General features: G+C 34.7%; 1 protein-coding gene across 1 annotated transcript in view; it reads left to right on the top strand.

The window, feature by feature from the left end:
- The window catches only part of COP1 (COP1 E3 ubiquitin ligase), a 317,833-nt gene that overhangs the window by 194,781 nt on the left and 98,384 nt on the right, over nt 1-24,668 (top strand). The window contains exons 13-14 of the mRNA XM_044674889.1: nt 7,517-7,656; nt 13,648-13,764. Coding sequence (XP_044530824.1) covers nt 7,517-7,656; nt 13,648-13,764 — 257 coding nt within the window. The remainder of the gene's footprint in view (nt 1-7,516; nt 7,657-13,647; nt 13,765-24,668) is intronic.

The following is a 24,668-nucleotide window of genomic DNA, read 5'->3' as shown; positions in this document are numbered from 1 at the left end:
GAAGGTTGAAGGTAAGAAGAGAGAGAGAGAGAGAGAGAGAGAGAGAGAGAGAGAGAGAGAGAGAGAGAGAGAGAGAGAGAGAGAGCAAGCATAAAATATACATTCAAAGTAGCTGTTCAAACCCCATCAGTTCAATCAATTGTACCCCAAAGTTCATTCTGGATCTCTTGATGCAACAAACCCCATCAGTTCAATCAATTGCAACCCAAAGTTCATTCTGGATCTCTTGATTCAATGTAGATTGTTCAGGCATCTCTCTGCAAACAGTTCATTCTCTGGATTGAGGAAACAGCATGCTTCTTTCCCTGAGAATTTTTTTTTTGAACAAAATCAAAAAATTAAATCTTGGATTTAATAAAAATACAATTAAATCTTGGATTTTATAAAAATACAATCCCCCCTGATGAGGGTATTTAAAAAAGAAATACCCAGATCAGCTCAAGATATATGGTTGAGTTAAGGGGTTATATGAGTAAATTCAAAAGAAAAAACAAAAGTATAAAAAAGAAAATCAAATAGAAGAAAAATGAAACTTTGGGAAAAAGCTAACATTTAAAATCAGAATCAAAATATCAAAAGCTATGTATATAAAATTTCTAATTGAAAAGAAATTCATAACAGGCCCTTGTATAAGGGTCCAATTTATAAAGTTTCCATCCTACTAGTCTGTAGGACACAATGCAGTAACTTACCCACTTGCAGCCAAGACTATAGGAAGTTGCCATTCTCTAAGAGAGAAAAAAGGAACAGATTTATATGCAAGGAAAGTGCCTGTCATTCCCTAGTCTGATTTACCTTCACTCTCAGGAATATATGGGTGAGCCAGATGATGGCCAACCTGCGGTACCTGACTGGCAAGTGTAGTTCGAAGAGTCCTACATCTTAACATATGTTAAGGGTCTCACAACTTCGATTCTTACTCTGAGTTCAAGTCCTTGGTATTGTTGTACCTCAATCTCACCTGTATCTTTATGGTTCTTTTTTGACCTTCTGCTCCTTGACACTGTGCAAATTTTTCTCATCAATCCCATTAGGATTGGTTGGTCGGTCTCCATGACCTTATGCTTTCTTAGCACTATTTAACGTCTCTTGTGTTCCCTTGTCCTGGAATCAGACAAAAGCATTAATGACAGTCCCATATTACAGCAAATATATATATTAAAATTATAGCACTGCAAAAAATAAAAAGAATAAAATAAAATAAAGTAAAATAAAAAGATTAAGTGATTATATGTACTTAAATACAAGAAATGAGAAAAAGGGAAAAAATCAATCATTCTATTAAAAGATAATAGGAAAAGCAATAAAAAAATTAAAAATAAATTCAGGGAAAAAAAAGCAAGAACAAAAAAATACAATGTGACACCAAAAAACAGCATCCATTAGTCTATGAACTGTTATCTCCAATGCAGGTAACAGGAAACAGTCAATCAGTTTCAATAGAAAATGCTCTCTTTACATGTGAACAATGAATCTGAGAGTCCTTTTCTCCAATTTTTATAGCTGTCGGAGTGGTTAATAAAATTTTGAATGGGCCTTCCCATTAAGGCTGAGTTGCCCCAGTGCGCTGGAAATTCTTTATATACACCTTGTCTCCTGGGTTCAGGTCATGAAGTGAAAAGTCTATTGGTCCTGCTTGTAAACTCTTTTAGGAGTAATCTCAGGGGAGTAATGTATAATTCTCAGAAGGAAATGTATGTTTTATAATCTAAAATGTAAAGTTTAAATTCTTTTGAGAGTAATTTCAGGATAAGGATTTTGCCATCTCCCCAGAATCCAGACAACAAACCTGTTTGGTGAAGACACCATGAGAATACCTGAAGAGCCTTCACTGGATCATGAAGATCTAAATTTGAACTTTGGGGAGCAGTTGATTTGAACTATGGGGAGTTGAATGAGTTGAATGCATTTGTTTTGAATGTACACTCTTATGCCAATAGGGTACTGCCCCAAATTGGCTTTTTGTCAATGTGGCTTGTTTTTATCGTCTTTTCTTTTATCCCCAATTTTCAGTAATTTAAAAGTTGACTATGGTTTAAGATCCACTGAAAAAGACCAATCTTTTTCACCGGATATCAGGGGAGTAATGTGTTATTTAGAATTTCTGGGGTTCTATTTAGAAGTATTAAGCCTCAAGATATGTAGATATATGACAACTTCCTGTGGACATGTGGGGGACTTTGAAACTACATTTTCCATGGTCTAACGGGTTTCCTGCTTTGGATGACTTCTTCAAGGTAAAGCCCGGCTTTAAATATTGGGAAGTTGGTTTTGACTTCCTCTTTGCTACCTGAGCGCGCTCTCTCTTCTTTGCTATGCAGACAAGATGAGGGAAGGTAGGGAACATAATGACTGAGGCGGCAATTTGAAATTTTTACAGGCGCGTGGTCGAGTTTTATTCTACCAGCATGCGCCTAAATAAAATATTAGTTATCCTCATAATACCAGCCTTTATCATTTTTAATCTTTACACCACAGTTCTTCCTCTGAATGTGGGTAGAGTTCTTTCTCCTAAGTCCCTCAGAATTGTCCTGGATCATTGTATTGCTGCTAGCAGAGAAGTCCATTACATTCGATTTTACCACAGTGTATCATTCTCTGTGTATGATGTTCTCCTGGTTCTGCTCCTTTCACTCTGCATCATTTCCTGGAGGTCTTTCCAGTTCACATGGAATTCCTCCAGTTCTTTATTCCTTTTAGCCCAATACTATTCAATCACCAACAGATACCACAATTTGTTCAGCCATTCCCCAATTGAAGGGCATCCCCTCATTTTCCAATTTTTGGTCACCACAAAGAGCGCAGCTATAAATATTTTTGTACAAGTCTTTTTCCTTATTATCTCTTTGGGGTATAAACCTAGCAATGGTATGGCTGGATCAAAGGGCAGGCATTCTTTCATAGCCCTTTGGGCATAGTTCCATATTGCCATCCAGAATGGTTAGATCAATTCACAACTCCACCAGCAGTATTCATGTCCCTATTTTGTCAAATCCCCTCTATCATTCATTACTCTCCTTTGCTGTCATGTTAGCTAATCTGCTAGGTGTGAGGTGTTACCTCAGACTTATTTTGATTTGCATTTCTTTAATTATAAGAGATTTAGAACACTTTTTCATGTATTTATTTTTTTAATTTTTTTTTAAACCCTTACCTTCCATCTTGAAGTCAATACTATGTATTGGCTGCAAGGCAGAAGAGTGGTAAAGGTAGGCAATGGGGGTCTAGTGACTTGCCCAGAGTCACACAGCTGGGAAGTGTCTGAGGCCAGATTTGAACCTAGCACCTCCCATCTCTAGGCCTGGTTTTTGATCCACTGAGCTACTCAGCTGTCCTCCTTTATCATGTATTTATTCATAGTTTTGATTAAAATCTTTCCTTTCCCAAAGATATGACAAGTATACTATTCTGTGTTCACCTAATTTACTTATCATTTCCTTATTTATATGGTAAGGGTTTTTAAAAAACAAAAAGAGTAAAAGAAAATCTATTGATTTTGAGTTTGGAGCCAAAGGTAAAAATAGGATAATTTGTTTTTATTAGCTTTCATTTAAGATCATAGAATATTGCATGCTGTATTTCCTTTTTCTTAATAATTTATGTAATTCTTTTTTTTAAGTAATCAGTAAAGTTATATTTGATTTGGTGTATATATATTTGCTTGGAAACATGGAGATTCAGGGAGATATATAAGATATTAGATATCTTTTGTTTTGAATTTTTTTTATTTTTAGTTACATGTGGAAACATTTTTTGATGGGTTTTTTTGGGCATTTTTTGGCATTTAAAATTCAGATTTTCTCCTTCCCTACTCTTCTTCACCCTCACTAAGGTGGAAAATAATCTGAGAAAGATTGTATCCATACTTTATAATAGGTATTTCCATGTTGCTCCCATGGTGATAGAAGATGCATGTCATACATACAGTAGAAATCATACGAAGTAGAGTGGAAGATGGCATGCTCTCATATATACTCCGATTCCAGCAGTTACTTCTTTGATTGTGAATAGCATTTTCATCGTGAGTTTTTGTAAAGGTGCCATGTACTGTTGAGAAAAAGTTGTATTTGTTTCTGTTCCTTTTCATTTTTCTCCAGAGGTCTATCATATCCAATTTATCTAGGTTCTGTTTATCTCTTTAACTTCTTTCTTGTTCATATTTCGGTTAGATTTACCTACCTCTGAGAGAGGAAGGTTGGGATCTCCCACTAGTAACATTTTCTATCTATTTCCTTTTCCTTTAAGAATCTGATGCCATGTCATTTGGTACATATATGTTTAATATTGATATTATTTCTTTGCACTTTTTGTCTAGATGTAATTTATTTCCTCTTTTGATTAAATCAGTTTTTACTCTCTCTGAGATCATGAATGTTATCCTTGCTATTTTTACTTTAGCTGAGGCATGGTAACTTCCTCTCTATCCTTGCTTTTTTTTAATAAAAAAAAAAACATTCTTTTAATTTAAAGCATTTTTCTTTGTTTTAATATATCCTTGCTTTTATTCTCCTGTGTGTCTACCTGTTTTAAATATATTTCTAAGGCAGCATATTTTGGGATTCTTGTTTTTAATCCACACTGCTATCCTTTTCCATTTTATTCGTAAATTCATCTCATTCCCATTCCCAGTCATGATTACTAATTGTGTGTTTCCCCCATTTTATTTTCCCTGTTTATCCTGCTCTCTCTTTATCCTTTCCCAGTGTATAGATATTTTGTTTTCATCGACTGCCTCCCCCAGTTTATCATTCTTTTTGTCCATGTCTCCTCCCTTATTCTCCCTATCCTCCTACTTTGCTTTAAGATAAGGTAGTTTTCTATAGCTTACTCAGTGAGTTTGTTATTCCCATCTTGAGCTAGTTCTGATCAGAATAAGGTTGAGTTATAGCCACCTCTCTTTTCCATCTTCTCTTCCATTTATTTGCCACATATATACCTATTAAGGAGAGGTAGTTTAGTCCCTTCTGTCTTTCCTTTTCTATTCCTCTTTCCCATCCCTTTTTAAAAATAAACCCTTACCTTCCTTCTTAGAATCAATACTATGTATTAGTTCTGAGGTAGAAGAGTGGTAAGAGCTAGCCTATAGGGGTTAAATGAATTATCCAGGATCACACAGATAGAAAGTGTTTGAGGCCTTATTTTAACCTAGGACCTCCTGTTTCTTGGCCTGCTTCTCAGTCCACTGAGGCACCTAACTATCCCCTCCCATCCCTTTTTCTGGATATTAGCCCGTCTTATTTAGCTTCCTTCTTTCTGTGTATACTCATTTTCATTGCTCTTATAGTGATAAATTTCTTCAGTATCTTAGGTACTTTAGGCATCTTGCATGCTTTAAGTACCATAACTTTCTCAAGTATCACATATATCTTAATTATTTCAATTATCACCTTCCAGTGTATAAATTTTCTCAATTCAACTTCATCAAAATCCTTAAGTTTTTACTTTATCTTTTTATGTTTCTCTTGAGTGTTGAATTTGCTCATCAGATTTTCTTTTCAGTCCTGGTTTTTTTGGTCCAGAAAGTCAAAATTTCCTTTATTTCATTAAATGGCAATATTTCCCACAGTGGATTATGCTAAATTTTGTCGGACATATAACTCTAGGTAGTAATTGTAGATCCATTGCCTGCTGAATGTCATGTATTATGCCTTATGGTCCTTTAATGTAGAACCTACTAAGTACTGTTCTCTTGTTCTGACTCTGATTCCTCAATATTTAATTGTTTCTTTTTGGTGGCTTCTAATACTTTATCCTTGGCCTGGGCGTTCTGTAATTTGACTACAATAACCCAAGTGTATTTTGTTTTGGAGTGTTTTTTTTCAGGATATGGTTGTTGAATTCTCTCAGTTTCTTCTTTTACCTCTTTGAGGATATCAGGACAATTTTTCCTGATGATTTCTTATAATAGTGTATCCAGGATCTTTTTTTTTTTTTTACTTTTGTTTTTCAGGTACTCTTAGATTCTTTGATTTTCTTTCTTCTTCAGTTTGTTTTCTAGATCAGTTGGTTTTTTCCAGTGAAGTATTTTAGACTTTATTCTATTTTTAAAAATTGTATCTTATTGTTTTCTGATGTCTTATAGTTTAATTAGCTTCTATTTATCCAATCCTAATTTTTAGGGAGTTATTTCCTTATTTTAAATTTTTTATTATCATGCAAAACACTCTTTTATATTCGTCACTGTTGTAAGAGCAAAGTCATACATAACCAAAACCCCCAAATAAACCAAAAATACACTGATGTGAAAGGTGACTCCAACAGTTCTTTCTCTGAAGATGGATAACATTCCCCATCATCTGTCTTTCAGGATTGACTCACATCATTGCATTGCTGAGAGCAGTCAAATTTTCACAGATAATTGTCCCATATTGTTTTATTTTGTAGTGTTCTTCCAGTTCTTCTTATTTTGCTTTACATCAATTCTTACAGATTTTTCCAGCATTTTCTGAAATCATCTTGTTTATCATATCATATAGCACAATAGCATTCCATTACCAAGATGTACCACTTTTTATTTAGCCATTCCCAGTTGTTGGACATCCCCACAATTTCTAGTTCTCTGCCACTAAAAAAATAGCTGCTCTAAATGTTTTTGTACAAGTAGATCCTTTCTCTTATTTATTAGCTCATCCGAATATAGACACAGTATTGTTATTACTGGATCAAAGGGCATGCAGAGTTCTATAGTCCTTTGGACATAATTCCAAATTGCCCTGTAGAATGGTTCGCTCAGTTATTTTATTCCTGGAGATTTTGTGTTTCCTTTTCTATTTTGCCAGTCCTTCTTTTAGAGTCGTTTTCTTCAGAGTTTTTTTGGGGTGTGTGTGTGTGTGTGTGTGTGTGTGTGTGTGTGTGTGTGTGTGTGTGTGTGTGTGTGTTTTGCCTCCATTTCCATTTGATCTATTCTGTTCTTTATGAAGTTGTTTTTTTCAGGATATTTTTGTGCCGCACTTTCCTTCCAACCTAATCTAATTTTTAGGGAATTGATTTCTTTGGTGAATTTTTTTCTAGCTATTGAGTTTTTTGGTTAATTCTTTTATTATTATTTTTAAACTTCTTTTCAAGTTATTACAGGGGTTCTTTTGAGGGCTGACATCCTTTCATACTTTTTTTTGAGGCTTTCCATATTTCTTTTTGCCCCTTCTGTCCTCTTTTTATCTTTTGAGTTTGTATTTTGGGTAATTTTTTAAGGTCAGGGTTTTATTTCTTTTTTTTTTTCATCTTTTGCTCATTTTGCTTGCTATTGTTTTTCTCATTACTTTATCTATCTGTTGAAGTTCTTCTATATTCCTGTGTTAGAAGGTGCCCTGATCCAAGCTCTAAGAGTACTCTCCTGATAGTTGGGATAAACCAGGCAGCCCTTGTTTCACACAATGTGTCTATCATAGAAGTGTTTTTGTTGGCTTGCTCTGGGGGAGTTTTGTACCATTTTTGTCCAGTTAAATTCAGCATCCTGTGCTACCAATTTCCTGTTGTTTCTTAGGTTGCTATGGTTCCTGTTCTGTGTCTTCCCTAGCCCTGCCAAATGGCCTGGGCTGAGCAAGTCCCCTGCTCTCAGCTCTACCACATCGGTCACTCTGCTACCATGTGGAGTGAGTAATTTACTATTGTTCCGATTCCCCGTTTCTACTCTCTTGTATTCCCAGGGCTACTGCAGTATGTTGAGTTGTTCCAAAGTCTGCTAGTTTACAAAGATACTGTGTTGCTTTGGACTGCTCTCTCCTCTTACCCTAATGAGATGTATTCCTTCAGCTTTCCTTTATTTTGAAGTGATTTATTTTCCTTTTGTGTGTTTGTTTATGTAGGGATCAGGGTTGGAGGAGCAGAACATCATTTATTCTGCTATCTTAGCTCCCACCATGCAGCTGTCTATATATAGTATATTCTTATGTGAATGGAATACCAAATTGTGCAAACTCCTAGTATTTGAACATTTTCATCTTTCATTACTTGACTCCGGTGGGCCGTTTGGTGGTTGGGTGGGATTGACTATGAAATAATAAATTTTGTGGACAAATAAAAGAGATAACATGCAACTTTTCCCCTAGTATTACTTGCTATCTTATTTTTCCTTTAAGGTCAAAGTAATGATTAGTTATCCTATGAAGGAGATAAAATAGAATGTAAAGTATATCTTTGTAGAATTTTAATATAATTTGTGTAATTGACATTAATGAGAAATTAATTTATTTGGCAAGTAACAAAGATCATCATAATATTGTAGTATTAATCATAGTTACTGTGAGCATAAAACATTGTTATTGTCTCTATGCATCTCTTATGTAAAATAGATTAAACATACTTAGAAATATATAATGTGTACTTTACATATACTATGGTGGGAGCAGGGAAAGGAGGCTGATCCATGATTTCACTCATTTAGAGAAATTCTAGGATATAACTTTCATTTTCAATTGTCAACTACTTTGTAACTTACAAACTTATATAGTTGGCTAGAACACAAAGCTAATTTATGTTAAAGTTGGGACTTGAACTCAAGTTACTCTACTCCTAGCCTCAGTTTCTCTCACTAGAAAGTAAGGAAATTATTGTTAGAACCTGAACTTAAATGTTCTGACCCCTAGCATTGGGATTTTCTTATTAATTCATGTTTTTCCTTTAATTTTTTATTTTTTTTAAACATTTTTATTTTGAATATTTTTCATATTTACATGTTTTATGTTCTTTTCCTCTCCCCCTAAGCCCCCTAACTCTCCTTAGCCGACACACAATTCGTGTTCTTCCTTTTAAAAACAAAAGGACAATAATTACTTAGGATTTAGAAGCTGGATGAAAGCTAAAGCATCTAGAGACTAATGAAAAGGATCAAAGAATCAAATATGCCCAACAAATTAGTTTTTCCGTCTTTATTTAAAGTAACATTGGGGTGAATGGGAGTAGGCAGGTCAGAATCAAAATGACAGAGTGAGAGGATTAGCATCTTTACCTCAGCAACTCTAAAACTGTTTCTACAATTACCTAGAAAACACACTAAACTATATTCTGATGGGCAAGGAGAAAAAAAGGCACAATAATTCATTTTTTCAGCCCAATGCAATTTAGGAAGATTAAGAAGTATGTGGACACTTGGTTTGGGACTGATCTGCATCACAGTGCAATTAACATCAGGGTTTGGTGGTAGCAACAGCAGCAGAGAACAGCCATTGCCCAGGGACAGTAAGAGGAATGAATAACTGGGCAGAAAGAGATCCCATGAAACCCAAATATGAGCACTGGCATCAGGCATGGGTGGCACCTAGAAGCTATTACTTGTTAAATCATTTATAGGGCAGAAGCGGGGCAATTATGGTCACAAGGCAGCATGAGCCTTTTCAATTTAAGGAGCAGAGCACACTGGACAGTCCTAGGATTATACCACTTTGGAAGCACTGAAAATACTTAGTGCCCAGACTGAGCTGTTAGAGCAGCAGGATAAAATAAAAGACAGAAGCTCAGGCCAGACTTCTTTTCTCAGAGTTAACCAGGTCTTACCTGTAGCTTAAAATCCAAAGTGAAGAAATAGGCTAAAAGGCTAAAAAAATGAGCAAAGAGAAAAAGAAGATCATCATCAAAAGCTACTGTGGTGACAGGGAAGCTCAAGACACAAACTCAGAAGAAGACAACTAAGTGAAAACCATTGTAAGTAAAGCTTTAAAGGAAAAATACAGATAGGACACAAACCTAACAAGAATTCCTAGGAGAGCTGACAAGAAATAAAAAAAGAGTAAAGAAACCCAGTGGTTTAAGAAAATCAAACACGAGCAGTAGAAAAATAAATGGGGAAACCAATGAGAAAAATGCAAGGAATTTATGGAAAAAAAGATTTAGTTGGTAAAAGACATTAAAAATGCTAAAGAAAATAACTCTTTAAAGTCAACATTAGGTTAAAAGGATAAAGGATATTACCATAATCAAATTAGGGGATGACAAAATAAGCATACTGGTCAGACCAATGGATAAGGGAAGAATTTATTTATTTATTTATTTGTTTTTCTGTCTTTTTTTTTTTTTTTTTTTAAGAATATTTTTTCCTGGTTACATGATTCACGATTTTTTCCCACCCCTCTTCCCTCCCACCTCCCAGAGATGACAAGCAATTCCACTGGGTTATACATGTATCATTGTTCAAAACCCATTTCCATTGCAGTAGAGTGATCTTTTAAACATCAAAATCCCAATTGGATCCCCATTGAACTACATGATCAATCATATGTTTTTCTTCTGCATTTCTGCTACCACATATCATTCTCTGCATATTTCTAATGCTGATCTGAGATATATAAACATTTTGGTGGGAAAAGTTGTGATGTGAAAGGGATAACTATATACCATTGTGCTCAGGTCATTTCAGAGAAAGCATTAATAGTTCTGTCTACTAAGCTACTTGTGCACATGGGAAGGTTTTTCCTTGGTAGTTATAGAAATAATTTTAAACTTTTAACGCTGCGTCCCATGTGCACAAGTAGCTTAGTAGACAGAACTATTAATGCTTTCTCTGAAATGACAAATTAAATTTTCATGAAATATTTAAACTCTACAATCTGCTGTCCCCTAAAATGTTTTTAAAACTCATTTCAAATGAAAGTCATTTACAATTACTTTAAATGTGTTTGACATTCATAGGATAATTGGTAATTTTCCTTACAAAATACTGCCTTTGTGAAAATTTTATATTATTGAGACTTTTAAATTACTTTTAATAGATTCTATTTTACTTTTTAATTCTCAACAAGTTCATGACTTTCTTATGCAACTAAATGTTGTAAGTCTCTATATAAACAATCAACCTTTTCATCATCTTGTTCTCCATTCATGTTGTTGCATTATCTTCCAAATACTATATGCTCGTATTTGCATGTTAAAAAGCTATCACCCTGTACTTGATTAAAAAGAACAGGATATTATAAGCTAGTTAAACAGTTTGACTACTGTTTCTTATGTGCTCTAGCTATAATGTGTGCCAGTTCTTTTGGCACTGACCACTGCAATACCAGGCATAGTGATGTTCATCAAATGATCACCAAATTTTTCCACAAGAAAGGGAGTATTTAATAGGTGCTATCAAGCACATGGACTAAAGGAAGGAATCCCTAGCTTTATATGAGGAAATACTTCTAAAGTTACTATTATGTACTATAAGTTGAATTTTGAAAGACCAAATGATTGTCAGCAGTAATTCCATTGATAGTTCAAACAAGGAGGGAAATGTTAGGGTGATGGGGAAAGAGGGTTCTTAACAGTAAAAGGTAGCAAAAAATGAAAGAGTTTTTATCATATTTTGGAAATGGGTCTTCCCCATTGTCTTAAATATGAATTTAGAAGTCATGTCTTTTTAGCAAAATATGACAAGCTAGTTACATGTTTTAAATAGAAGTATACAGGAATTGTAAGAAAAAGAGTAGATAACACTTAAGACTATATATAGGGTATTAATCAGAGTTATTTCAGTAGAATTCCACAAATATTAATTGCTTACTTGGCAGTAAGTTTTTGAAATATGCAATTACATGATTTTGGGTTTCTCAAGCAATTTATTCCTTTATGTTAATCTACAGTCCTTGGCAGTACCTAGACTTGTGTCTAAAGTTTCGCTCTCATCATGAACACCATTTTCACTAATGACCTGCCTTTCAGATCATTTCTATTTAAATGTCTCATCAGCATTTCAGCTGTCCTATTCCCTTTTTGTCCCACAAAAATCTTCCTTGTTGTTACCATTAAAACCTTAAGGGAAGGAGCCCTTTGTTGATTCCTTCTTCCTGTCTTTGCTCTGTTCAGTACTTTTGTCTTAGACATATATAACTTCTCATATTTTTTTAGATGACCAAAGTAAACTATTTGGCCCTACTTGATACATGTTCCACAATTTTCTTCCTCCTTATAACATTGTTCACATATTTTATGCTTAATTTATGATTTTGAACATCTTTTATATTCTTATGGGGCTATTTTATAATATAGCCATTTGTGGAGATCATTTACCCCAATTAGATTATAAAGTCTAGGAAGGTGAGGCCAAGTGTCTTATCTGAACTTTTTCATCTTTGTTATCTATATATAGTAAACACTTCTAAATAAATTGAATTTAATTGAATAATAATTATTTCTTGTTGATGCAGTGGTTTAACTTCTTTTTTTAGAACAGGGTTCTTGAAGATTCCTTTGTTAGACTGTTGAAGATAATATTTTTGGTTGCTTAAAATAAAATTCATAGGAATATAAAGGAAATTACATTACACTGCAGTTATTTTATCTCTATAACTGGCTTTCAAAGATTACAGATTCTAAATTGAGAAACCCCTCTTTTAAAACAAAATACTCAGGAAAAATAGTTATGGGTTTGCTAATTGTTTGGGTTAGTTAGAATTGCTTTTTCTCAGTGACTAGGCAAATCCCTTATCTTAGAAACTTTTTATAGCTCTCTCAATAAGTAAGTCATATTTACTAACAAAACCAGAATTCAGGACCTCATTCATATTGTAAAGTTTTATCATGGAAAATATGTAGCCTATTAAAGCAAGCAAGACAAACTCCTCAAGATATCTTTTTATTTGTATTTTTATTCTTATTTTTTTAAACCCTTAACTTCTGTGTATTGGCTCCTAGGTGGAAGAGTGGTAAGGGTGGGCAGTGGGGGTCAAGTGACTTGCCCAGGGTCACACAGCTGGGAAGTGTCTGAGGACAGATTTGAACCTAGAACCTCCAGTCTCTAGGCCTGATTCTCAATCCACTGAGCTACCCAGCTGCCCCCAAGATGTCTTTTTAGATGTCTGAGAATATAAAACACAGCTATCATAGAAAAAGAGGTGGTTTTTTGTTTTGGATAGAAGCACTGACTATTTTGCCTAACTTGTTGAATTCATTAGTTTACTCTTCTCACACATTCTTTTTTACCCTCACTTTTATCACTCTTTGATCTTATCTATATGATTTCTTTTTATAAGCTCTTATCTTCTTTCTTAGAATCAATACTGAGTTATTCCTTCCAATGCAGAAATGTTGTAAGGGCTAAAGGGCTTTTGGGGTCAAGTGATTTGCTTAGTCACACAGCTAGTAGGCTAGATTTGAACCTAGAACTTCCCCCATTTGCAAGCCTAGTTTTCTATTCTCTGAGCCACCTAGCTGTTATTTCATCCTGGATTGGCTATCCTGCTTGTGTTCTAATATTTATGGCTTTTGTAGGCCTTAAAGTTTTAGGATTAAGTGCTACAAAGAATAAATTATTTGTTTTAAGCTGGGGATAAATAAATCTCAACCACATAGTTTTAAGCATACTAAAATTAACTTGTGCAGCTTTCTGTAGTAAAGTCTAAAATCTATCTAAATTGAGTAGTATAATAAGAGATGTTCCTAGTATGTTATCCTTTCAATTCAATCTTATTTGTAGATAGCAGATGCTACCTTTTACTATCCATTGATTGTTCAACTCTTTTGATTCTGACAATAAAACTAAAGTGTGCTTTTGTTCACACATGTTATTTTTTGCATTCGTTCAATTTAAATGCATATGATCAAATTTTATAAACTGTTTTCAGTTCCCAAAAGGATCTATTGATAGTAGTAATCAGATTTTCCAGGTTGTAAAAGCATTACTAAATGTATTAATCTGCCTTTTCCCCCTCTCTTTCATATTTTTTCTGCCCTTAGTGAAACTGTGGTCTACCAATTTGGACAATTCAGTGGCGAGTATTGAGGCAAAGGCTAATGTGTGTTGTGTCAAATTCAGCCCATCTTCTAGGTACCATTTGGCTTTTGGCTGTGCAGGTGAGTAGTCATGGATATCTGTAGTTTTTGTAATGTTTTGGGTGGATTGTGTAGTAGGAAGATGGGTAATAAATAGAAAAACAACATATGCCTCAATTATTTTGATTCCCATTTAAAATACTGATAAATTCTATACTGGAGAAACTTATTTTACAGAGTTCAAAGTATACACCATGGTGTCCAACCACTATGTTTTTAATTTTTAAATGCATGTCTTATTTAATTGCTCTTGAAAATCCTGCCAGTGTATTCTTGATCCTGTGCTATTATTCATATTATATCCCCTTGAATAATACGATAATCAACCAAAATAAGTAAATAATAAAGAAATTCAAAATACTTTAATTTGAATCATTAGATTATAGATTTTTATGATCTTCAGGAGACTATCTAGAGATATAAAAGTCCTCAGTGATACAGTTTAACCTCAGCATTTTGCTGAAAACAAAAACAAAGCCTAGAGAAAGGTACCTTCCTTGGTACCTGATTACCTGAGAAAATCACGGTGATAAGTTACAGAGCAAGATTTCAAACTCTAATATGGAGTAGTGGAAAAAGATAGCTTAGGATAAAATGTCTAGGGTTTTTTTTTTTTTCAGTAAAGTATTATGTGAAGACCTCAGCTAAGAGGAAGAAGGAAAAAAGAGAGGTTGCATTGGGACAAGCTAATATAAAAGAAAATTTAAATAGTCACTTTCTTGAATATGAATGAGAAAATCAAGAATTGGGCTACCAAGATTGTCACTTAATATCAAGAATCCAGTTTAGATGAAGTAACATTTCTTTTCAACTTTTACTCATACACCTGGTCTTGCCCTCTAAGGACAAATGGAATAATTGATGTCCAGGTGCTCTTTGATGATGCTGGATTCAAGAATCTATTGCATTGCCCATACTCAATTCCAATCCCAGTCCCAGGGCCTAAAGGAAAAAAAATCACTTAAAGCATAGAGCCTAGTTTATATTTCTGATGTGGAGAAATGAGCTTGTAGTTGGTCATGGTGGAGTAGAGAACCCTGGTCTCAAATCCAAGACACTTTTGGCAGAAAACAATTGTGGTAGGCCCCAAGGGTGTAGCATAGGCAATACAGGCCATGCCTTGGGGGGTGTTTGCATTGGCAGAGATGGTGGTAGTTTTGGAAGCTCTTAGCTTATGGATGAGCAAGTATGGCTTTGCAGGGGTATCTGGTCATAGTCCCATGACCAGGAGGAGTGTTAGCACTGGTTGCTACAGGGGAACAAGGGCCCTAGCTGGATAAAAATCAGAGCACAGGCTGGGAAAACAGTGATCACATCTCTCTTTAGAACATATCACCTAGAAGCACCAAAAATCTACAGACCTATGTAAATAGTCTGACAATAGTAAGGCCTGTAGATTAGGAGAGTGTCCCTTTGACCCTAGGAGCAGAGTCCAAATTTAATAGAAAGTGAAAAGTCAAGAGGAAACAACATAAAAAAGCCTTGACTATAGAAAGCTAGATAGTTGTAGACAAACTCAGAAGACACTAAAGACAAAACAGCTCTGTACAAACTTTTGAGGAAAAATATGAATTTGACCCATGCCCCAAAAATAATTTCTGGAAGAGCTTTAAAAATCAAATAACAGAGGAAGAGGAATAATTGGTGAAAAAAATGAAAGCAATGCCAGAGATTTATTAAAAGCACCAGGTTACTAAAAGAGACACAAAAAATATTGAAGAAAATAAATGCTAAAGTATAAAAAAGGCAGAAAAATTCACTAAAGAAATGTCTTTAAAATCAGAATTGAGCAAATGGAAAAAAGGGTACAAAAATTCACTGGTAAAAAAAACAAACCAAAAAAAACAACTTTAAGAAATAGAATTGCCCAATTGGGAAAAGAGACATAAAAACTGACTGAAGAAAATAATTTCTTAAAAATTAGAATTGGACAAATTAAGGAAAAATGAAACACCTCATCAGAAAAAGAACAGACCTGGAAAACAGATTGAGGATACATGATCTTAAGAATGTTTGGAGCAAGAATAGTTAGTTGGAACAGTGGAATGAGAACAAATCCTATAGATGGAAAATCCTGGATTCAGATCTGGTCTCAGACACCAGTTGTGTGACTGTAGGAAGTCACTTAATCCCCATTGCCTAGTCCTTACTATTCTTGGCTACAATACACAGTCTTGATTCTATGATGGAAGATGAGGATTTAAAAAGGGAAAAAAAGGAATTATTGAAGTAAAAACAAGATTCTTTTTAAAAGTCTAATTTCATATATTAAGAAATTATCAAAGAAAATTTCTTGATATCCTAGAAGCAAAGAATAAAATAGAAAATTTAAAAGTTCAGTAATCACTTCCTGAAAGAGATGTTGAATTGAAAAGTCCCAGGAATACTATAGCCTAATTCAAAAGCTCTGGGGTCAAAGAGAAAATGTTAAAAGCAACAAGAAAAAAGAATAATTCAAATATGGTGGAACCATAGGCAACATCATATAAGATCTTACAGCTTCTATCTTAAGGTTTGAAATTTGATATTCTGGAGAAGATTGGAATTAGAATTATAACCAAGAATAAACTACCCAGTAAAAGAGAATAATCTTTCAGTGGAAAAAAAGCAGGGGTAGTTGTCATATTAAAATAAAAGAAGAAATAGACCTAATTAAAAGAGGTAAGCAGAGAAACTACATTTTGCTAAAAAGTTCAGAAAACAATGAAGTAATATTAATATTATACGTATATGCATCAAATGATATATCTAAATTCTTAAAGAAAGAGTTATATGAGTTATAGGAGGAAATAGTAAAACTAAGTAGTAGCATATAATGTCAATAGAAAATGATATATGGACAAAAATTTTTCATGTGTTAGGACATTAAAACCTCACTACCAAATACAGAAAAGGAGATATTTTAAATGAATAATTTTATACCATAATGCAATTAAAATTACATTCAATAAATGAAAGGACATCAAAACAGGTTAAAAGTTATTTTTAAATCAAACATGTTTACCAATAAGAGTAAGTGAGTCAAAAAACAAATCATAGAAACAATTGATTTTATAGAATATAATGACAACATGCCATAATTTATGACCCTAACCCTCTTCCCTCAGTTTACCCCTGTTGTTTAAATAAATCCCTTGCCTGATTCTGAGAGCTACCATAGTTCATTTATAACATCAACCAGGGCTAAGGGGCTGAGGAGAAGTGGGGTAGCTACCACTTGTCTCCAGAGGGTGTTAGACCAGGCATCCATTTTGTTCAGGAAGTGTGCCAAGTTCACTTCCTGTTGGTTTCTAGTTTCTCACCAACAGGGAGGGGCTCCTCACTCTCCATCATAAAGAAGCCTATAGACAGCAGGGAGACTGACTGGACATCTCCGCTCAGACCCCCACATCCTTGGCTGCCTCAAACCAACAAATACTTTAATTGTAGACTCCCTCGCCTAGGAGACTTACTGGTGCCACCAGCTCCCCTAATATCAGCCTGTTTGCCCCCTTATTACAGTTTCTATTTCCCAAATCCCTTATATGTGTTTAACTTTGGAGTTGAGAAAAGATCAGGTAAAGGAGGGTGATGATGGTGTGGTATGTGTTTTTAAAAACAAGAGCAAGAAAATATTCCCATGGACCATCTCTGCTGACCCTTTTCTGACACCCCTATAGTCTGACAACACATCAATGTTGACCAAGGTCAAAGGAGTTTTGACATCAAAGGAAAAATCTTGGGCGTTGGTGCACTCTCTCCCAATGTTCTTTGTCTACCCTATCTTGGCTCCCAGCCTACAGGCTTTTAATTAATTCTTACTTAGGGAGAGAACCAGAAAGTATCCACAAGCCTGATCCCTGACAGCATCCCTAAATACACTTGTAATTATGGATGCCTGTTTCTCTGTGGCTCTGTAGTGACTATTCCATCTTCCACATCAGAACTCCCGGGTTGGTTCTCCAGGGATATTTATAGTCCCAGCTCCAACTGTCAGGTCCTGAGACAGGGACTTGCTGGGTCAAAGTTCCATTCCCCTAACTGCCAGGATTGCCTAGGTTGATTTTGCAAATGCAAGAGATCTTGCATCAATCCTGCATTATAAGTGAAACCAATATTGGGGGAAATTTTATATCTCTAAACAATGAAATGAAAAAATATTAAGGAAGATGTCTTAAAGTACCATTTCTCAAAAAATTACAAAGCAATAAATATCAAAATGATCTAATGCTGACTAAAAAATAAGTAGTGGAATAGATTAGGTACTCAGGACACAATAGTAAATGGCCTACCAGTCTAGTGTTTTAGAAACCCTCAAATCTAAGATTTTTGGACAAGATCTCACTATTTGACAAAAGTTACTGGGAAAACTGAACAGCAGTTTGGCCAAAACTAGGTCTAGACCAATATCTCACTTGCTATACTGCAATAAAGTCAAAATGGGTATCATATCATATTATATTAAAGGACCATGGAATATTTTAAACCATCAGACTTTTCATAAGGGAGATTTCATTACCAAAGAATAGAGGTAGATTATTTCAAGTTGTAAATTAGATAATTTTTTTCTAAGTTTGTTTGCTCATTACATTTCCTATTTATCTCCCTCTCCATTTCTCCTTTCCTGCATTAGAGAAAGCACCTGTCATTTACCCTCTTGCCTCCAACTCTGGAAGTAGACATTAATAGTTGTTCTTTAATCAATATTTCTGTTAATGTTCTCTTGGTTCTGCTCATTTTGCTCTTCACATTTTCATTTAGGTTTTTCTGTGTTTTAAAAAAATTAACTTGCTCATCATTTCTTACTATGCAGTAGTATTCTATCACATCTATATATCAGTTATTTTTAGCAGCTTTTCATGTGATATCAAAGATTTGGAAATTAAGGTAATGCCCATCAATTGGGGAATGGTTAAAATGGACAGTTTAAAATGTATCAAATTTAAGAGACTTTGTACAAACCCAATGCAGCCAAGATTAAAAAAGGAAGAGAGGAGGGCAGCTGGGTAGCTCAGTGGATTGAGAGCCAGGCCTAGAGACAGGAGGTCCTAGGTTCAAACCCGGCCTCAGCCACTTCCCAGCTGTGTGACCCTGGGCAAGTCACTTGACCCCCATTGCCTACCCTTACCACTCTTCCACCTATAAGTCAATACACAGAAGTTAAGGGTTTAAAAAATAAAAAAAAATAAAAAAAAAAAGGAAGAGAGAAACTGGTAAAAACAAAACAAAAGAGCAAGGTTTTGTTTTGTTTTGTTTTGTTTTTGAATACATGCTTCAGAACTTAATCTAATCTATAAAAATTAAGAGCCATTCCCCAGTTGATGATGGTCAAAGGATATGAACAGGCAGTTCATTGAGTTCAAATTGAGACAGAATTTGACATTCTCCATTCTTGTTGTATACCTCTTCCATTTTCCATGGCCTTTCAGAATACTCTCTCAGTTGCCTAGTAGTCCCATATGCCTGTTCTTTCAGGCCCTCAAGATGTCATTCATTTCTGCCAGATGACTTGGCATCACCAAAGACCTTTAGGTGCTTTCATGGTATCTTCTCATTCTTAGTCATTTTTTTTCTCTCATTTTCAGTGGAATGATTATTATTCTTTGTAGACACAAGGGAAACATGAGAGTTGAGGAGTGCAGCCTTGTCTGCTATCAGTTATCCTGGTGTTATTCATCTAAGCAAAGGCCCTAGTACAGTGATAGGGAACCATTTGGAATGTTTTAGGGACCCTATGCCATGCTCCACCCCACACTTCTTCCTGTGCCCCACCTCTCATTGTGTGCCATGCCCTGCAGCCAATTGTGTGCCCTGTCCCCTGACTGCAGGCACTACCTCTACTCCCACCCCCCCTCACCCCATTTTCGAGGGAGGGGCTGAACTTTGCAGGGAGGCTCCAGTGCTCTCTACAGTTTAAAATATTCTAAGCCCCAGGGCTTATTTTAAATATTTTAGGATATTGTAATTTTTTTTAATTTTTAAAATTTTACACTTTACATTTCATATTTATTTATTATTTTACCTTTATTCATATATGTTTATGTGGGATTTTTAAAAAAAATAGAGTATTTTAAAATACCCAGCCCATACCCTCCCCTTGGGTTTGGGGACTAGGGCCAGGCTACCAGCCCTGGGCTAGCTGTGCTCCAGACTGGCCATGCCCCTTGAGGCCAGCCATACTCAGCCCCTGCAATGATGGAGAGGGGCTAGAATTTCCCAGCCCCTGCATTCATGGGACGGGCCAGGCTCCCATCCAACCAAGCCAGCAGGGGCCTGCGCATGCCTACAGAGAGGTCTTTGCATAACACCTTTGGCACACATGCCATAATTTCACCATCATGGCCCTAGTCTATTTTTGATCCTTTCCTACCAATATACCTTGATATATATATATGTACACACGCGCACACACACACACACACACACACACACACAGATATAAAACAAAAGCCTTTGTTTTGTTCTTAGCTTTGATAGCCTCAATTTAATCTGAACATTAGCATTTCTCATACTACTTTATGTCTGTATGTGCCTTTAGCACTGTGCCATACTCTTACATTTACTTTATGTTACTTGTCATTCTTCATTCTGTAAATATATTTCTATTTTAAATACATTGGTCAGAGAGTTCCAAGTGCATCCATATCAATATCTTTAATCAAATCCTATTTCCTTATTAAAATTGATTCTTTGCATACTTTCAGAATTTCATTCTTGCATATTTCATATACATTCTATGTTTTCTTCCCTTTAAGAATTTTACTATATGGGATCTTCTTTATCTTTCCTTTCAAATCTTTGAAATCTGTTCATCTATAATACAGGGAATATATCAAACTGTGCCTGAATTTCTTCTTCTCTATCACAAACTCTTTGATGTAATGACCACTTTTACTATATTGCACCCATCACTGATCCGTCAACCAGTTAGTTCTTCCTTGTTGTTGAAAATCAAATCCAAAATAGAATTTACCCTCAATGGTTCTGCTTCTGTGGGAATTAATTATTATTAAATCAACTCAGGATGTTATTAGCTATTATGCTTTGGATAGTGAGAGAACTCCAGCAGATATTTAGATGATTTAAATCCCCCATTACCACTCCTTCATGACTCTGTGTCAAATATGTGAGCTAACTCTTCATTTATCTTTCTCTCAAGGTGGTTTGTAGTATAATAACTGTGACAATAATTATTTTTTGTTCTTTGCTTTTATTTTTACCCAAATATTTTCCATTATGTTTTTCCTTGGTTTTTAGTGGGCTGTACAGTAAGAGTAACTGACCCAGCAGCAGCCTGCAGTTATAAGTAGCATTTAGTGGCATGTACTTTCCAGAACAAGGCAGGAAGTGTCTTGTGTTCTTTTCTGATTAAATAACATCTGAGTTTTCTTATAGGCACTTATACAACAAACACTAGAGATTAGATTTGAAATTATATACAATCAAAATTATCGGAATGAATTAATACTTAGTATTTTTTGATTAAAATATTGGGAGAATGGCCATAGATTTAATATTTATGATTTATTGATAGAAAGGTAAAGGAGACAAAGATAAGAGAGAGTGTGAAGATTGATCTTAGAAAAAGTTTATCCTAATCTAGCTTCTCCATTATGCTGGCTGTCCTACAAGCAGCCCCAGCTAGTATCCACACATGATTCATATACTTTCCTTGCTCTGCCCTCCATACTGGCATTGCATGTTGACATTCAAACTGATGCCAGGGGACATCAGGGATGCTAGGGATGTTTAGGCTGGTGCCAGCCCCCTAGCCTATGCTGATACCAGAGAACATCAGGCTTTTGTGGACACTGGAAAGGTGGGTAGAGCTATTTTTCCTCACGTAATCCCAGTCCCTTTGATTCTTTGGGATACCAGCATATTAAATCCCCTCATTCTTGGTTTATCAGGAGATTAACATGTCAGGTCTCTCCAATGAATCATTCCACATATTAAGTCTAACATTTAACATTCTCTCACTAAGGGTATAAAATATTACGCAGAAGGATTCACAGCAGTTTTGGGAATAAAAGTGAAAGAGAGAAAGAGAAAAAAAAATGGTAGGTACATTTAAAAAAAAAAAGTCATTTGAAGTGGGACTTCCCTTTGGTATAAGAGTTTACAATCAGGATAAATGGTAGGCTCAATCTCCTCTTCAGTTCAGTTCATTGTGTACAAAAGTTCATTCCCGATCTCTTGAGGTAGTATGTGATTTCTGCAAGCATCCTTTATAACATCTTCTCCAGAAGATCCACTTTCCTGGTCTAGGGTGTTGGCAATTTTCTTTAACTAAAATTACTTTAAAAGATTTTAAACTTTGGATTTTAGGATAACAACACAATACCCACCTCTCAGGAGGATATTTACCAACATTAGAATTGCCCCAGGATGCATGGCTGTGCTGTAAAATGTATAAATCAATTATTTCCCCCCCAAAAAAAATAGGAGAGAAAAAATAATTAAATTTCAATATATATATTTATTTGTTAAAAATTCTGAGTGTATAAAAATTATGATTAAAAACTAAAATCATAACAGGTCCTTGATTCACCAGCAACACCCACTTGAGGTAGCTTATATCCTACAAGCATGCAGGACAATTGCAGGAATACCAAAAATTGCCATACTTCAAAAGGAAAAAAGGGACAAAAGCTTAAGGTAAAAGGGAAGTGTGATTCCCTGATCTGATTTCTCCTTCAATCATAGGGAAGGGGAGCCAAAGTGAAAGCCAAACAGGGATACTTGCATACACTGGAAAACAGGGATGTTCAGTGTCTGGGTTTGCCAGATAATCATGTCCCCAAATTCCTGGGACAAGTCCTCTGCCTTGGCTAGACCAACCCCACAGAGATTGTTGATCACCTTGACCTTATGCTTCTTTGCACTGTGCAGTGGCTCATCAGTAGTCCTTTTTTCTGAAATCAGACACAAATATGAGTTAAGGTCCCATAATATTTAATAACTAATGGCAAGTTTCCATAGTCTAAAGCTTATGGGTATGCAGTGTTATTAGGATATTGTAAACTTATCCTTCAAAATAAAAATATCAATACTGATTCCATATACTTAAGTTTGAAAAAATAAAAGAAAAAAACAAATTCCAATTAGGGCAAAAGAATGAAAAATAATCAAAAAGAAAATCATATTGCACATCCCATTAAACAATGGGTCCTTTTGTGGTCACCAAATTTTAATATTAAAATCTGTTGCTAGCCCTCTCATAACATTATATCCAAGCGAATTTGGTATAACATAATTGTAATCTTCACTTTTAAATAACTATTATATGAAAAATGAATTATATTTGTTTCATTTGATCCAAAAGGAGAAAATTATAGCCATATGTGGAATTTTAAGAGAGATAGGTTCATCTTTTTAAAAATCATTTTCATTTCTTTTATTAAATATTTCTTAATTACATGTAAAAAAATTTAACAATCTTTTAAAAAATTTTGAGTTACAAATTTATTCTACTCCTTCACCTCAACTTAAGAAGGCAAGGAATTTAATATTGATTATACCTGGGAAGTCATACAAAAACATTTCCATATTAGCCATATTATAAAAGAAAACAATAAAAATAAAGTTAACAAAAATGCTTCAGTATGCATTCAGATTCTATCAGTTATTTCTCTAGATATAGATAGTATTTTTCTTAAGGGTCCTTTCGAATTTTCTTAAATTGTTGTCATGATCAGAGTAGCTAGAGGACATTTTTGCTACAAGTCAGATGAAATGACCCAGTGGACCTAAGGCTTTACTATCAGAGCAGCTTTTAATGAATATATGGGGGTGTTATTTCTACTGATAAAATAATATATACTACATCATTTAATAATGCCCAGTACTTTGGTGATGAGATAGTTATTAATCTTTAATAGTATTAGTTACGAAGGAGATTGGGGCTGTAGTACCTGTAGAAACAATTTCCAGGTCACATCTCTACAAAGGTTGCTTCTATGAATATTGGTTGTGGGGACCACACTGGAAATAGGAGAAGGTTATTATTTCTTTAGCTTTTGAGCATAAGGTTCAGTCCCAACTCCACTGGCTTCTGAGAGGAAGTAGTAGTAGTATAATGATAGACACATAATCTCCAACCCTGCAATGTCAAATAATGGCGAGATGATTTTTCTTTGTTTTTTAGGTTCTCCATATTTTGAAAGGTGTTTGTGATTAGGCAATGGGAATCAAATCTTATTTTTTAAAGTAATTCTTTTAGATTAAAATATATGTTATCTCTCAGAAATAATAAAGTTTCATAATTTTCCCCCTAGAAAAACTCAGATATATCCCAGATCATTTTAAGTATTAAAACAATGTCTTTTGACAGATTAACTTTCTGTGGGTCATATAAAAACAAATCTTTAATAGTAGAAGAACCATGTGCTTCCATTTTTTGCAAGAAATATTTTAATTTTACTTTTTGTCCTACTATACGTATTTCTTTTCCTTGGATAAAAGTAAATTTAAATAATTAATGCATTATATCAATTGATTAGGCTCTGTATTTTGAGGTATCCTTCTAATGTTAAATTTAATTTTGCTTTCTGAATAATTTTAAGTTGAATCTTATGATCAGATATTACTCATTTTGATAGAACTAAAGTAATTCATCACAGTTTCTTTACACACACACACACACACACACACACACACACACACACTACATAATGGTCACTAGTTTTTTAAAAACTGACTTCAGAGTCATGTGACAAACAAGATCAAAGACTAGACATATCTTCATTACCTCTCAAATCTATCTAAAAAGGAATTTCTATGCATGTTATAAAGCAATTTCAACTGTTTTCATCTTCTAGGGCAGCATTGGTGAAACTCTTAGAGATCACATGCCCAAAATGCACATTCATATTAACCCAGACAGAGGAGGGAGGAAATGTTTACATATGGCTGCTGGCCAGAGGGGAGGGACATGTGAGACCCAG

The sequence above is a fragment of the Gracilinanus agilis genome, chromosome 4, assembly GCF_016433145.1.
Source record: "Gracilinanus agilis isolate LMUSP501 chromosome 4, AgileGrace, whole genome shotgun sequence".
NCBI lineage: Eukaryota > Metazoa > Chordata > Mammalia > Didelphimorphia > Didelphidae > Gracilinanus > Gracilinanus agilis.
The sequence above is the reverse complement of the archived record's forward strand: the minus strand, read 5'-3'. Positions and strand labels throughout refer to the sequence as shown.